The sequence below is a fragment of the Dama dama genome, chromosome 5, assembly GCF_033118175.1.
Source record: "Dama dama isolate Ldn47 chromosome 5, ASM3311817v1, whole genome shotgun sequence".
Taxonomy (NCBI): Eukaryota; Metazoa; Chordata; class Mammalia; order Artiodactyla; family Cervidae; genus Dama; species Dama dama.
The window spans coordinates 81,448,361-81,463,663 of record NC_083685.1 but is presented as its reverse complement, the minus strand read 5'-3'; the positions used below and the strand labels follow the sequence as shown (position 1 = coordinate 81,463,663).

At 38.4% G+C, this 15,303-nt stretch overlaps 1 protein-coding gene across 1 annotated transcript in view; it reads right to left on the bottom strand.

Annotated features, from left to right (window-relative positions):
* Nucleotides 1-12,895, bottom strand: part of MED13 (mediator complex subunit 13) — a 94,182-nt gene extending 81,287 nt beyond the window's left edge. The window contains exons 1-3 of the mRNA XM_061142687.1: nt 12,739-12,895; nt 10,704-10,938; nt 2,653-2,821 (exon numbers count right to left, since the gene is read on the bottom strand). Coding sequence (XP_060998670.1) covers nt 2,653-2,821; nt 10,704-10,938; nt 12,739-12,804 — 470 coding nt within the window. The 5' untranslated portion in view covers nt 12,805-12,895. The remainder of the gene's footprint in view (nt 1-2,652; nt 2,822-10,703; nt 10,939-12,738) is intronic.
* Between the last annotated feature and the right edge of the window lie 2,408 nt (nt 12,896-15,303).

Genomic DNA, 15,303 nt, shown 5'->3' with positions numbered 1-15,303 from the left:
TTAGACAACTGAGGAACTGGATTTTTATTTTTCAATTCACTGAAATTTAAATAGCTACAACTGATTGGTGGCTACTGTAACAAAAGCACAGTTCTAAATAAAAATGGCCAAGTCCTGTCCAATCACCTTACTAAAGCCTGCAGCTTGCTCCATAGCTATTTACATATACAGAACTTCCAATCAGCATTTTAGTGCCCAGAAGTCTTAAGAGTAGAAAAGGAGATAATTCAGACATCCAGGATCTCAGAAATATTACTTCTTATGTACTCTCTTCTCAGGAAACTACAGGTAGACGGGCACTACCAAAATAGTAAGACAAAAAAAACAAAACATGAGATCCAGGGAATATGCGACCCAACACAGACAAGAAGGCAAAGCAAATTCCCAAGATGACTACTGTGAAACAGGCCTAACAGAACAAGTCCAAACCAGAAAAGAACAATGAAGGGCTCAAATAGGGATACTGAGAGAGAGTAAGAAGAAACTAAAAGATTACAGAAACTCCTTAAAGGTAGAGGGGAGACTTATACTTCCTGTAGATAGCCTAGGGGCGAATTACCAGTAAGTATACAGGTTGGGGATGAGCAAACTTTATCTGTAAAGAGCCAAAGAAATATTTTAGGCATTGTGGGATCATCAGTCTCTTATCACAACTATTCAACTCTGCTGGAGTGTGAAAGCAGGCATAAAGTAATTAAAAAATGAAGGAACAAGGCTGTGTTACAATGAAATTTACAAAAACAGGGGGCAGGCTATATCTGCCCTGTGAGGAGGTAGTTTACCAACCCTTGACATAGGTAATTATGGGAAAAAAGAGGTAATCACATTAACACTGGGAAAAACAAAATTATATAGAGGAAATGGATTGTAATCCTACATGCTATATGACTCACTAAATATTTATAAAATTATAATAATAGAAACAATAGGTACTTTTTTTTTTTAAACAAATCTCATAACTATATTGGTAAGATAAGGGGAAAAAAAGAAGGGACAGGAAAATTGAGTATCTCAGTATGCCAATCTCCAAGTGGTACAGATGGGAGTTGGGAGATGGCTGGGGTGGAGGGGATGGTAAGATAGCTAAATTATTAATAGAAGATTAAATCCTGAATAACTGAAGTAACAGAAAACTCAATAATTAGTATTTGCTTCTAAGCTTTTAAACAGGTAAATTAAAGTTAAGTTAGAAGAATTTAAAGGGATTGCCTCTGAGGAGCACATCTAGTAGTTGGGGCTCAGGATTACAGGTTTTCTTTTTAATTCCTGGTAATCAGCTTGAATTCTTAAAACTGCCTACCTACTATCTATTCTCCATTTCTTCTTACTAACCAAGGTTTATTTTGCTCAGAGTGGCAATGTTCCCATATAAAGAGTATTTATCTCAATATAGCCAATGACATATCAGCTAAAATTTCCAGAAAAGAATCTAATTTCTGATCCAACGGTCACCCCTTCTCATCTCCTCCCTCCCTTCCTCTTCCTGCCTGGAATCCACTGTGAGTGAAGTCTGGAGATGCAACACTTACTGGAACCATGACGATACAAGCCAAAGGCTAGAGATAAGACAGCAGAAAACTCCAGGGAACCTAAGTTTTGATGACATCATTGAACGTATCTTCCTCCAGACTATTATTAAGAAAAATCAATTCCTACATAAGCTAGTTAGGACTTTTTTGTCATTGACAACTGAATGCACTCCTACCTTGTACAACTATTCTTTTGACAATAAAGGTTTATTTTAATTTTCAGAGAGAAAAAATGAAAGGCTTGATATGTCTTACCTACTCATCAATTATAATGAAACTAGAAAGGGAAGTTTACAAAAAATTTCATGTGTGCATGAAAAAAGATGCGCACCTGACATAAAATGACATCTCAACAATGATTACAACCATCCATCTTTCAGGGAAACTAATTTCCTTCATTTCTTCTTTTCCCATATCCCATCTTACATACCACTGTTTCATTTCTCTCGAAGTCTTAACTAATTCAACAACTGCTTGCAACTAAATCTTCTAACAGATTATGCCTCATATTATTTAAACCAGAGAACTGTAGTAACCTAAAGCTTTTATGTGAATACATCTTAAAAGTCTTCTGTGCCTCTAACTGCAACTATCCTACACATTAGCATCATGAATTTGCTCAATTCAAAGCTAAAGAAAATCATAAGCACCCCAAAAGTAAACATGTCCTACATAGAAACATACAAATTTAAATAACTTTAATTAAAGCAAAAAGATGCTGAGAATGAGGATACCTCAACCCAAACATGACTATAGATCATCATCTAAAAACAGATATTAATACTGCTTAATTTTAACAGAGTACCATGAATATATTTCCACTAGTACTAAAAAATATATATACTTCAATGCGTAAGTCTCTGCTTTCATCTCACATTTTTCCTATTATCTCAAATCAAAACTTAAGCCACTGTACTGACACACAGCCTATCCGTACTACAAGAAAATTCTTAAAATGTGTAAAACAGAGAAAGAAGGAGTCAAAGAAAACTGAATATTTATAGTACTTTGCCAAAGTTAACCTTCTGAATGTCTGTGAGATATTAGTTTTATCACACATTCTATAGTCATTAATATTAACAAGCCTAAAGAAATATCAAGTAAGAGTTTAAAAATAGCTTACCTTTTATTTATAGGTTTTTCATCTTTTTCATAAGGCTTTACAAACCACTTGCCAATACGTACAAAGTTCCGGTTCATTAAACACCGTTCCAACAGATTGTGAACTGCTTTGAAAAGCAAAGTTCGGCATTCATAGGAAAGTCCATTCTCCCACACTCCATCTTCCTCTTCTATAAAAGAAATGAAAGAGACAAAAAGTAACATAGAGGCGCTATATCTACTCAGAGCTAAACTGAAAGTATTACAGTTTAATCCCTAAATTCATAAACCCTACTTCACCTCAGAATATTGAGCTACGACCATTTTGCTATCTCTCTAGACACTAAAACATCAGGTTTCAAAGCTAATCCATAGAGAATAAAAGGCCAAAATGCCATGTACTCTATTAAATTACCTGAAAATTATTTTCCCACTATATAAAAAGGCAATGATATATCACAAACATACTGATTTGGTTTCTGCATAAATGAACAGGACATTTGTATAACCAAGGGAAATACCACACACTCTATACCTAAAGTGCCAATTTCTAAGTTGACTCACTTTTTAGTTACTTTGTCCTAACTCTTCCAGTCATTCACCCTGCCAAAAAAAAAGAAACTAGACAGTTAATAATTAAACTCAAAACATTTTATGTCCATCAGCATTCTAATCCATGATTCAACTATAAAAATAAGTGATGGATAAAAAGGAAGCTTCTGGCACAGAGCCTAACAAGCAGTGCATTATCAGCCACCTTAGGTCTCATTTCAACCAAATGATTCCCATGCTTACCATTTAGTATAAGATTCTCTACATGGGGGAGAAATTAAAAAATTTAAAGACAAATTTTAAATGGCACTTCTGATAGAAAGTTATGTTGGTAGTTTAGTCGCCAAGTCGTGTCCAACTCTCTGTGACCCCACGGACTGCAGCACACCAGGCTTCCCTGTCCTTCTCACCATCTCCTGGAGTTTGCTCAAATTCATGTCCATTGAGTCAGTGATGCCATCCAACCCATCTTATCCTCTGCTGCCCCTGTATCCTTTTGCCTTCAATCTTCCCCAGCATCAGGGTCTTCTCCAATGAGTCGGCTCTTCGCATCAGGTGACCTAAGTATTAGAGCTCGAGCTTCAGCATCAATCCCTCCAATGAATATTCAGGGTTGATTTCCTTTAGGATTGACTGGTTTGATCTCCTTGATGTCCAAGGGACTCTCAAGAGTCTTCTCCAGCACCACAGTTCAAAAACACTATTTCTTTGGTGCTCAGTCTTCCTTATGGTCCAACTCACACATCTGTACATGACTACTGGAAAACTGTAGCTTTGACCATACAGACTTTTGTAGGCAAAGTGGTGTCTTTGCTTTTTAATATGCTGTCTAGGTTTGCCACATCTTTTCTTCCAAGGAGCAAACGTCTTTTAATTTCATGGCTGCAGTTACCATCCACAGTGATTCTGGAGCCCAAGAAAATAAGACCTGTCACTGCTTCTACTTTTTCCCCTTCTATTTGGCATGAAGTGATGGGACCGGATGCCATGATCTTGGCTTTTGCAACCTATAGATTTGCCAGCAAATCTATTAACCACTCCAAGTGAAGTTACAAAATAATAATAATAATAACATAGTCATTTTGAGATAAATATACTTGTGGTTCAGAAAAAAAGCTTTTTACTCTCTATCCATTTATACCTATAAGAAAACATCCAAGGAATCCTACTATAAATAGGAGCTACTGCCATCAACATTTTAACTTTTGCAATATTTTAATTTGCTATTTCAAATATAAAATAGTGTGGCATACTCCTATAGTCTATTTAACTTTATAAAACATTTCTTAAGTATGGACCTTCTTTCAATTTAAGTAAAAAAAAAAAAAATCTTTCTTAATTCAACACTAAAAATGCATATCCCATCCCAATAGAAAAATAATAAACCATGATGCTTTAGAATAAAAGCAGAGACACATATTAAGAGTGACAGATGGCAAACATTCATAACTTACACAACAAATGAGTAGAATAAACATTAACTCAAAAGCACAATAAGCACAATAACAGTGGACTTTAACTTCACTAGAAATTTGTGCCACTACAAAAGTTAATGTCGATTTTATGTTGCTCATTAAAATGTTTCCTAAATTATAATCAGTCTTTCAAATCAACTGGTTTTTCCAAAAAATAAGCTTTTTAAAAATGAGAAAAGCTTTATAAAATGACCATATTTGAGAGTTGAGATAATTTTTAAATCATTAATAATAAACAGAGAAAGTTCTTCATACTCGGCTGTATTTATTATAGACATCCTTATCTACTTCCAATTAAAGACAAAATTTCACAAATTTCACTTTATTAAAGAAAACAGGAGGCTAGAAGAAAAGGGAAGTGGCACACAGTGGCTTCACTTTATTTAAAAAGTCTAGATCACAAGCATATCTGTGAGTTGTTGAGGGGGGGAAGAAAAAAATCAAACCTTTCCCAATCTGCTTAGTTTAATCGGCTTCTACCATTTCAAAATGAAAGTTACATTAAAAGTTTTACCTACAATTATGTGATTTATGATTACTAAAAGTACACATATTCTTAATTTCAGAAGAATTATGCTGGAATTCTTCACTTCTTTATAAACTATCTAGTGTACTTTTTATAGCCTTTTACCTCAAAAATCCTCACCTTCTAAGGAAGTGCAATGGAGTCATACACAAGAAGCCCCTACCAAAATCTTTTCTCAAACTACTTCTAAGTTTTAAAGCAACAAAGAACCAAAACACAGATACCATTTCATTTCAAACATCTACAGTCACTATAAACTTCAACTATCAGAAAATTATTCCCTTAAAACTTGAGACTGAATTCACCTTCTTACCCAAAAGTTAAAAATCTTTAAAATAGTAAAAAGCTGTAATAATTTTTATAAATTTTCACATATTAAGATTTTATTTTTAAAAATCTATTTCAGTTAAACCTGTATGTAGTTAAATAGTTTAAGAAAACTAAATATAGCTTAGAAAATTAATCAGTATTAATATTCAAGCATTTCTCTCTCATTGCTCTAATTGTGTCTAGGAAAACTCAGGTGAACTTAATCCTCATTTTACATTAAACCCTCAAATGCCCACAATGCTCATTAACACTAAATGGGAGTTATGCATAAAACAACAATCTATCTGATCACCTATTAGAGGATTTTCTAAGGCCAACAAATCTCTTAAGCACATCTTCACCTATAGGTAGGTAACTAAGCAACCATTACACTAAATAACAATTTGATTTTTCATTGCTGAGGAAATAAGAATAATTCCTAATAACATTCAGTGAAAAGTCGGAAGGTTTTTTTTTTGGGGGGGGGGGCAGGGGGAGTGTCACTTAGAAAGAAGCCTACTAAGTCAAGTTTCTATCTTGATATTATAGTAACCATAATAAAAGTACTTCTCCACATCTTATATTCATAGATATAAAAACCAAAATGGTACAACCAAGCCACCAAAGACATAGTGGCATACACCCCTTACATTAATTAAAATAAGTCCTTGTATCTCAACACCAGCATAACAGAAAAGGGTGGGAGGGGAACACAAGGCAAATCTTTACTCTTTTGAACTTAATTAACCACAGCCTAATGGAGAAAGTCTGCTTAATGTATTTAAATAAATGTTTCCCTCCTCTTCTATCTGTATCCCCAGAGAAAAGTTTCAATTCTGTGTTTCTAGTACTTTTCTGTTACCCTTAGCATTAGCACTCTTAACCGTTATTGTTACTTGAAAAATTTTTACAAAATATTTGAACAATGAGTAAGTTCAATGCTAAATTTGATTTCCATAATTTTTTGAGGATACAGATTATAGTGATACAAAAGGATGTGACAGGTCATCAAAATAATTATTTATGAGTAGGGGGAAAAAAATAAAAACAAAAAAAATTTTTGATAAACCTAAGTATTTGTACTCAATTTTCTCAAAACTGACATCTTTACATATCCTCATAGTGGTAAGCCAGTAAAAAAGGAATCTACCTAAGTAAGTCTGCTAAGCTACTAAAATGCAGCATATACTAAAAAATAATAAATGGGTCAAAATTGATCATCGTTGAAAATGCTATGTATTTCTTGAAAAAATAGAGAAATGTTTAAGTGTCTAGTTTAGCACCTGTCTTGAATAATAATTGCCCATTCATAAGCTGTTCTTTCAACAAATTGCTGAGAGCCTTAAATTGGCAGCATTATTGATCAGCAAAACCTGAAAAACATTGGTTTAAAAGCAGCCTCTTATGTTTATCTTTGATTTGAAGATTTAAAAAAATACACTTTTCTTGCTTGATAGTACACAGAAAAGCACGGCAATGTTATCCCTAGAAGACATAAATGTTGTCCCTAGCAAACATAAAAAATTGGATCACAAGTAAATTATGCAACAGAAGACAGAAATGAATTAACTCTCTTCAGGCTACCTGGGGCATAAAATAAATTTTTAGTTGACTAACACTAGACTGCTTTACTTGGCTGCTATTTATCTATTTGTCAATCTTGTTAAAGCTGTCACTTACGGTTAAATTCCACTGTAATTAATATCCTTCAGTAAAAGCATCCAAAATTAAATTCTAAGACTAAACAATGACCTATTTGACAGTATTTACAATGAAATTGTTATAATAAAAGTATTTGAATATGTCACTAAAATCCAGCATAAATACCACAGGAGCCAGGAAAAAGAAATATTTTTAGCCCTGACTGATTCTGTTTTTTCAATTCTCAGGGTATCAGTTTTCTCAGAGTCTCATCACATTCTAGCTACTATAATTTTTTTAAGATGCAAACCTCAGAGAGGAGGTAGGTGTTTTTATTTTTGTTTCAAGGGAAAAACTAAAAGCCAATAGTGACAACAATAACCTTCAAACTGAGGGTTAAAGTATATATCAAATCAGATTTGGCTTGCTGTGAAAGACTTTTACCAATTAGCAGTAAAACTAGTTTACATTCTATTTCTACACATTAGCAAAACTTGAAAGGAAGGTGACCCAAACATGTGCTACATGTAAGAGGCAGGCAGAAATTAAAAATGCACTATGGAACCTGACCAGACTCTTCAGAACTATCAAGATCATTAAAAATAAAGCAAGTCTGAGAAGCTGTCACAGTCTAGAACAGTCAAAGTAAACATGACAACAAATGTAATATGGTATCCTTGATGAGATCATAGGATTTAAAAACGACATTAAATAAAAATAAAGGATAACCAAAGAAACTATTGACTTTAGGTAATACCAATATATCAGTATTGTTTCATTAGCTGTGAAAAATGTACAATTTTGATGGAAGATATTAACAATAAAAGAAACTAGGTGAGGGCAACTCAGGGAACTCTATACTATCTGTTAAATTTTATGTAAATCTATACCTATTTTAAAACAAGAAGTTACTTTAAAAAAATACACTATGAATGACACAAATGAAATTAAGGGGGTGAAGCAAAAGCAATTTTGTACTTTTATTACTGACTTAATATGAAAAACTGAGAATTCTCGTCTGCAAAAAGGAATGGCTCCTGCCTTCTTTCACCAAGAACGGCAACATTACTGCCACATCACAAATATTTCAGCAACAAGATGTGGTAGCTGCTGAAGCAGACAGAAAGACACTGCCCGCAAACAGCAGGCCCAGCTGCGTTAAGCAGCTCTCAGTCGCCACCTGGGCCCTTCCGGTTCCCATCCCCTTGCTGCCACACCTCCACTTGGACTCAGCGCTGCCTCCAGCAGCTGAGGCCACCCCACTGCCCAGCTGCTCTCTTCTCAGGGGAGCTTCAAAGAAGGGACGGAGTGCCACAGATGGGGAGAAATGAAAAAGGGGTTAGCTCGAGAGACAGCGGCAGACTAATTACCCCAAAAGGGAGGCAGACGGTGTCCCTGGAGCAAAGAAAAGGGCGAGACAAATATACTCCATCTAAAAAGACCTTATTATTCTTTAAGATATGTCTGATTTAAGTAAAAACATTTCAAGTAAATGACAGGTTAAAAAAAAAAAGCTAAAACATTCTAAAAATACCATTGGCTACACAAACTGTTTAAAATAGTACCAGACAGACTTTGGAACAGAAAGTATGATTACATATAACCATTAATATATTTAGCTTTACTATTTTCATTGCTTTCACTGATAAATTCTTAATTGGCATTCAGCAAAATCTGATAAGCCTGAACTTCCAAAATTACTTTCATTATGGTTCAAATAAATATTTTAAAGTACAGGCAGCACTATTTTAAATAATTATGCTTACAAGCAAACTAGAGAAAAAAATTTAATAGCTGTGAAGTTTCAGGAGAAAACCTATTTAAAATAGAAAAAAAAAGTACCCACATAGTATTTTAATATACATCACGCCAGTTCACAATTAACTTCAATAGGCTTTTAATTTCAAAATGTTAGTCCTACTAATGTAAGACTAATACTGCATAACTGTTAAGATTATGTTTGAGTCCACAAAATGTATTTCATGGAATCTCGGAGAGAGGGGGTGGGGAGAGGGAAATGGTCTGTTCAGATGTTCTAACTTTATTAACAAGTCTGAAACTTCCAAGTCAGCATAATAGTTTACCTATATTATCAATAATGTTGAAACAGTCTTCAAATATTTTAGTAAGGTGGTTTTTATAATCACGTCAAGATTAAAATAACTCAAGCATACCTAAAGCCAATGAAAGAAAAAGGAAGCTGGCAGGCTTAGTTTTTGGCATGACAATTACAAAGCATCACCTTGCTGATGCTGTAAAGGAATATTATACCCTGACGTATATGCATGCATCATATACACATACATATATACAAACTCATCATTTAATATATTTAGAACCACACTACATACTTAAAACTAAGGGCTAGACTCTCCAGCAGGATCTTATTAGAAAAGCTGGAAAGCACTGATCATAAAAGAATTGCAACCACTCTCAAAAATAAATATTAAGACTGAAGGGTTTGTTCATTTGAAGATAAAAAATGTGACACACACATTCCTGCACAAACACTGGTCTTAAGTGCTTGTTTGAGATAGTCACCTGGATTACATACATCCAAAAATAAAATAAGTTCTATAGATCAAATAGACAATAATAGAAACTCCAGAGTACTTGATTCCAATAAGGAAACTTTTTCAGTTATCCAAAAATCCCAAATTTTCTCGTCAAGAATCATTATGTTACATCTTACTGAAATCTTTGGTACACTGCAGCAAACAACTAATCATTTACATTCCTATCATCAAAGATTCAGTTAACATGGACTCTAAAGTAAACACAAGCTTCAGTATTACATGAAGAGTTATAGTTTCTCTTTTGAAAGTAACATTTGGTCCTAAATATCAAGAAAATAAGAGAAAAGTAATCTTATCAATTTGCTCATAATAAAATTACTTCCTGAACTTTTCAGATTATGACACATGTCCCACTATAAAAGCTAAACAAGTTGGCACTGTTTCATATCAAAGACAGTCTTTGATGCAACAGTACCTAAAATAAAAGAATCACATTCCAAGAATAAGAAAATTAACATATGCCTTCATTTGTTAATAATGTAACAACCACAAATAAAAATACTGAAATAACTATATGCCTAGGGGGGAAAAAAAAACAAATGAGAAAGTTACACTGTTTCCAGATACTTCTACAACTGTGTGCATATTTACACAGAAGAGAGCATAGCAGAACTGACTCAAACATGAGTTACACTTGGTTTCAAAAGTATTTTTTGACTTTGTTAGGAAATGGTCCCTGATTCTTAATTTTAATCTTCTTAATTTTAATTAATTTACTAACATGCTTTCCTTGGGCTCTGTCTGCTAGAAATTCATGAGAAAACTGGGAGGTGAAAGAATAGTTATTCGAGGCTCAAAAAACCTGCCATAAAATGCATCATTTTGAGTAAAAAAAAAATAACCGCAGTGAAATACAACATGAAGCTGCATTTTTGTCTGGTTTCACAGTAAACAATGTTCCACCAAAGAAATCTTAATTTGTAATATAAATGTTTTTAGGGAAAATATACAACACTGCTATATCTTTAAGTTAGAAATGATAAGCTGCTTTCACCTGATAAGTCATGGTGAATAAGGTCAGCAAAATTGGGGTCTTCACCCCACCAAAATATCCACAATTCTCTTCTTCCAGGTCTCTGATCACGCCGCCAAACACCAAGTACATCTGCCTTAAGGCAGCGACTAAAACTGCTCAAAATGGGGTCTTCCTCCGTCACCGGAAACAGAATGGGGGCAGAAGTCGGGCCTTGCCACACGTATCGTTTCCATTTAATTCCCGTCAAGTCAGCCTGAGGAAAAGAAAGGATGATTTTTTTTATTATTGCATATTCACTCAAAATCAAAAGTCCTCACTATTAAATTCCCCTATTTCATTAAGACATTACAATTTTTCAACATATCCTTGGGATACTGAAAACAGACTGACCAAAAAAGAAAGGGGAAAAAAAGCTTATTCTGATAATTCAACAACCAAAAATTAAAGGAAAAGAACAAAGACAATGAAAACATTAATACTGACATGTCACTGAATACAAGTCAATAAATGTGTCCCAAGGATAAATGAAAAAACTTTAATAATGTTAAATATAAACACAGACTTTAATACTGCACAGAGTAGACAATTCGTTCTCAGTCCTAAGTTCTGTTCTTACTGGTTACATTTGTTTCTTGGTGTCAAACTTGCTACAAAATTAACTTTTAAAGATTCATCATTCCATGTTTATAGAAGTCACAGCTCTAACGAAAAGAAATCTCAACTACAATTGAAAACATTCTTGTTAAATCTTTACACATCCCTTTAAGGAAAAGTCAAATAGCTGCTCACAAAGAACCGTCAGATTTGCTAGTCTTATCTTCAAAGAACCTGATCCTAAAAGTACCAAAAATAGACTGAGTTGGAGAAGACAGAAATGTAAAACCTGCTGTTTGTCTACTATATCTGAAGAGATGCTGATTAATGGATATTGTACAAGAAACATTTTATAAGGGGGAAGGGCATTAAAGATCTCAATTTAGTATCGTAAAAGAAATTATCAGCGTGAATTCAGTAATTCTTTAATCTAACTTAAAAGTGCAAGCTTAAGGTGCCAAAAATGAAACTGCTGATACATGACTGGCAGTTTACACTTGCCAACTAGTTGTGCTCCGCCCACTCAACTCACTTACCTATCACACACTCTCTTAATATTTCTCATAGGACAGGGAAAATGAAAAAAAGAAAGTTACCGAAACTTCAAATCATTGATGACGCTAAGCTCCTATCCAACTGCAGACTGAATATTTGCAACAGTTGGTACTTTTCAAAGTCTTTATTGAGATGTTCCCAGACCGGGGCCAACCAACACAACTGCCATCCGTAGAGGCAGTTTCCCCTTACTTTTCAATAAGAGGAGGAGCAGCCTTCTGTATAAAAATATTTAGTCCAGAACCATAGGATCTCTTTCATAAGTTCGCTCCACTCTCACAAACCCAATGTTCTAATAGAAAGCAGGTCGGCTAGAGACTGTCAAAACAGCAAACTGTTTTCAAAGTTTAAAAGAAAAACTACGGAATGGCATTCACTGTTTTTTTTTTAAGAGTCTGAAGTCACCCAAGGAACAAACGAGCCCCCTACAGCTTGACTCATCTTGATTAAAAAAAAAAAAAAACACGTAAAATTAAAGGACGGCTAAGTTCCGGGGTCCCGTTTATTGGGGGAAAACAGAGAAGCAGAGCCAGGCAGTGGGCGAATGGGCAATAATAGAAAGTGGCAGAAAAAGGATACACGGTCAGTAAGGAGGCCAGCAACAGTTAAGCCAGCAACACAAGAGGAAAATGCTGCTGTCCTGCCAGGAAAGGAGCCCAAGTTGGGAGACAGGACTGCGGGTGAGAAAAGTGTCGGAAACGGGAGAAAAGGCCGACGCTCCTCCGGCAGCCCGGGACGGCGGCTCCGGGCCGGTGCGGGGCTCCCGCGGCGCCGGCTCGGGCCGGGCCTCGCCCGGGGACTCGGGCATCTGGATCCGACCCGGACCCCCTCCCCCACGGCCCAAGGGCGCACCTCGAGCCCCTCCCCCACCGCCCGCCCGCCGCGGCCCCCGCCCGGCACTCACCAGGCAGAAGAGGTTACAGTGACAATCTTCCAGGCTGGCCCCGTTCGGCACGAAGGAGGAACTCATCGTCCCTCACAGCAGCCGCCGCCGGCGCCACAACCCACCATCCGCCATTACCGCCGCCTCCGACCAGAGAGAGAAACAGACACCGGGGAGGGCGGGGGGGTGGTGGTTGGGGGGGCGGTGGAAGAGGAGGCCGCCGGGCCGCCCGCCCTCCCCACCCACCCCCCCGCCGCCGCGAGCAGCCCCCGCCGCCCGGCCGGCACCCAGCCGCCCGGGGCCGAGGGCCGGAGGCGGGAGGGCCGCGCCGCGCTTGCCCCGCCGGCCGGGCTGCGGCCGCCGCGGAGCCCGCGGACGCTCGTCCCTCTTTGGGGGACGGAGGGGATGTGTGCCCCTGCCACCAGAAAAAATAATAAATTACAGAATAAATAATGAAAACCGAGTCCGAGAGGGCAAAGCCCGAGCCCCAGAGGGTGCTCCCGGGGCGGAGAGGCGCCCGCAGAGGGGCGGGAAGGGCGAGAACCCGGAGAGAAGCCCAGGCCCCCGGCCCGGCGGCGGCGATGTCCTTAAACCCTGAGTCTCCTCAGTGGCGGAGGTTGGTGGCGGCGTCTGCGGGCTCAGACCATTCTCTGGCTGTGTCTTCGTGTCGTCCCTGAGCCAGACCGGCCTAACGCCCGCTCTCCTGCGGCCTCACCGCCGGGACGCCGTAGTCTCCCCCATTTTGTGGGCCCAGCGGGCGGTGTTTTTCCCCCTTTAATCCGAATTCACGGGTTTTCCCTTCGCTTTAATGGCGGCCACAGGGACCAGCTCGCCCTCTCTGCTCGCCCATTGGCCGCCTGGAGGTCACGTGGGCCCAGGCTCCGTGGGGAGGGGGAGAGAGAAGGGAGTGAGGGAGGGCCGGGAAGCTTTCAGCGGAGGCGCTCAGCCCCGGGGGACGGGGCAAGCGGCTGGTGGCCACCGAGACAGCGCCATCTGCTGGGTGCCCCGGCCAGCGTGCGGTGACCCGGGCCCCGGCCCTCTCTCTCTCTCTCCTTGCCGGGCAATTGACAGTACCAGAGGGTTCACATCACAGATCTGAGAATTACGTTGAAATCAGTTTGAATTCTTTGGAAGAGAAAAGTACTGCAAAAATTCCAAGCCATTCTCACTTATTCCTCGAGGCCGTTGGGGTGCAGTACAAACCCCTGGCCTCGGGCGTCAGATCCTCTGAGACCGGACCCGGCCACTCGAAAGTCGGGGTATTAAGAAAGAAACATACAGGAAACAATATAGCCTTGTGGTTCACAGCTGGGGAGTTAGAGTTACACTGCCTAGGTTCGAACTTGGAGCAGATCACTTACCTGCGTCCCAGTTTACTCATCTGTGAAATGAGGAGGACATACCGTCTCCCTCACCGGTTGTTGTGGTAAATGAGTTAATACAAAGAAAACATGTAGGTAAGCCCCGTGCCCAGCACAGATAAACACTGCTTAGACTATCTGTTACTGTTGTCATCATTACCTCATGTGGTTATTGTGAGGAGTAAGGGACCCAGTGTTTGTAAAATGCCCACTGACAGTCATCTCCGTGAGAACCGGCACACATTTTGCTTTTCCGCTGTATCTCCAGTGGCTAAAAAAGGTTCCTAGCACACAGTAGGTGCTTGATATTTGTGAATTTGCGACTGAATGGAAAGAAGTAGGAGCCAAATTAAACGTTCCTTCCCGTTCCCACAAAACATTTCAGTTCTTGATTGGATCATACTTCAACGAAGGAACTCAAGACACTTTTCCTAAGTTTTAGAAGGGAGAGAAGGGGAGAGAGATGGAAAGGAAAGAGAGGGGTGAGGGGAAAGGAAGGAAAGGGGTAAGAAGGGAGGGAGGAAGAAGTAAAGGTGATTCAAAAAATTGGAGACATCATCGAGTTAGGACTTTACCATAATTTTTCATCTTAGGTGCCTCTGTAAAATGATGGTGGATTCTTCTATGTTCCTTATTCAGCCACAGATTGAAAAGCCTTCCTCCTGTATTGATTCATATATGATAGTGAAGAACCTAGATCTTGAAGCCAAAAACCTACAGGAGAAGTTCTGCCACTTACTAGTTGATCTTGGATCAAATTTGACTTTAGATCAAATTAATTTCTCCTGCTTTCAATTTTCTCATTGTAAAACAGGGATAATAAAAGTAGCTTTCCTCCTAAAGTGTCTGGTGGATGAAACATTGCAGACATAGGGTTTGCCACAGTGCTTGCTAAATCTTAGCTGTTAATATACTTTAAAAAATCATTATTGAGCACCTACTACTCATATGAATGTGTTCCTGGTCTGTGCTAGGCCTGGGATACAAATATGAATGAGATATATGCATAACCCTAAATACTTTGGCCACATAATGCAAAGAGCTGACTCATTAGAAAAGAACTTGATGCTGAGAAAGATTGAAGGTAGGAGGAGAAGGGGACGACAGAGGATGAGATGGTTGAATGGCATCACTGAGCAAGCTCTGGGAGTTGGGGAAGGACAGGGAAGCCTGGTGTGCTGCAGTCCATGGGGTTGCAAAGAGTTGGACAGGACTGAGCAACTGA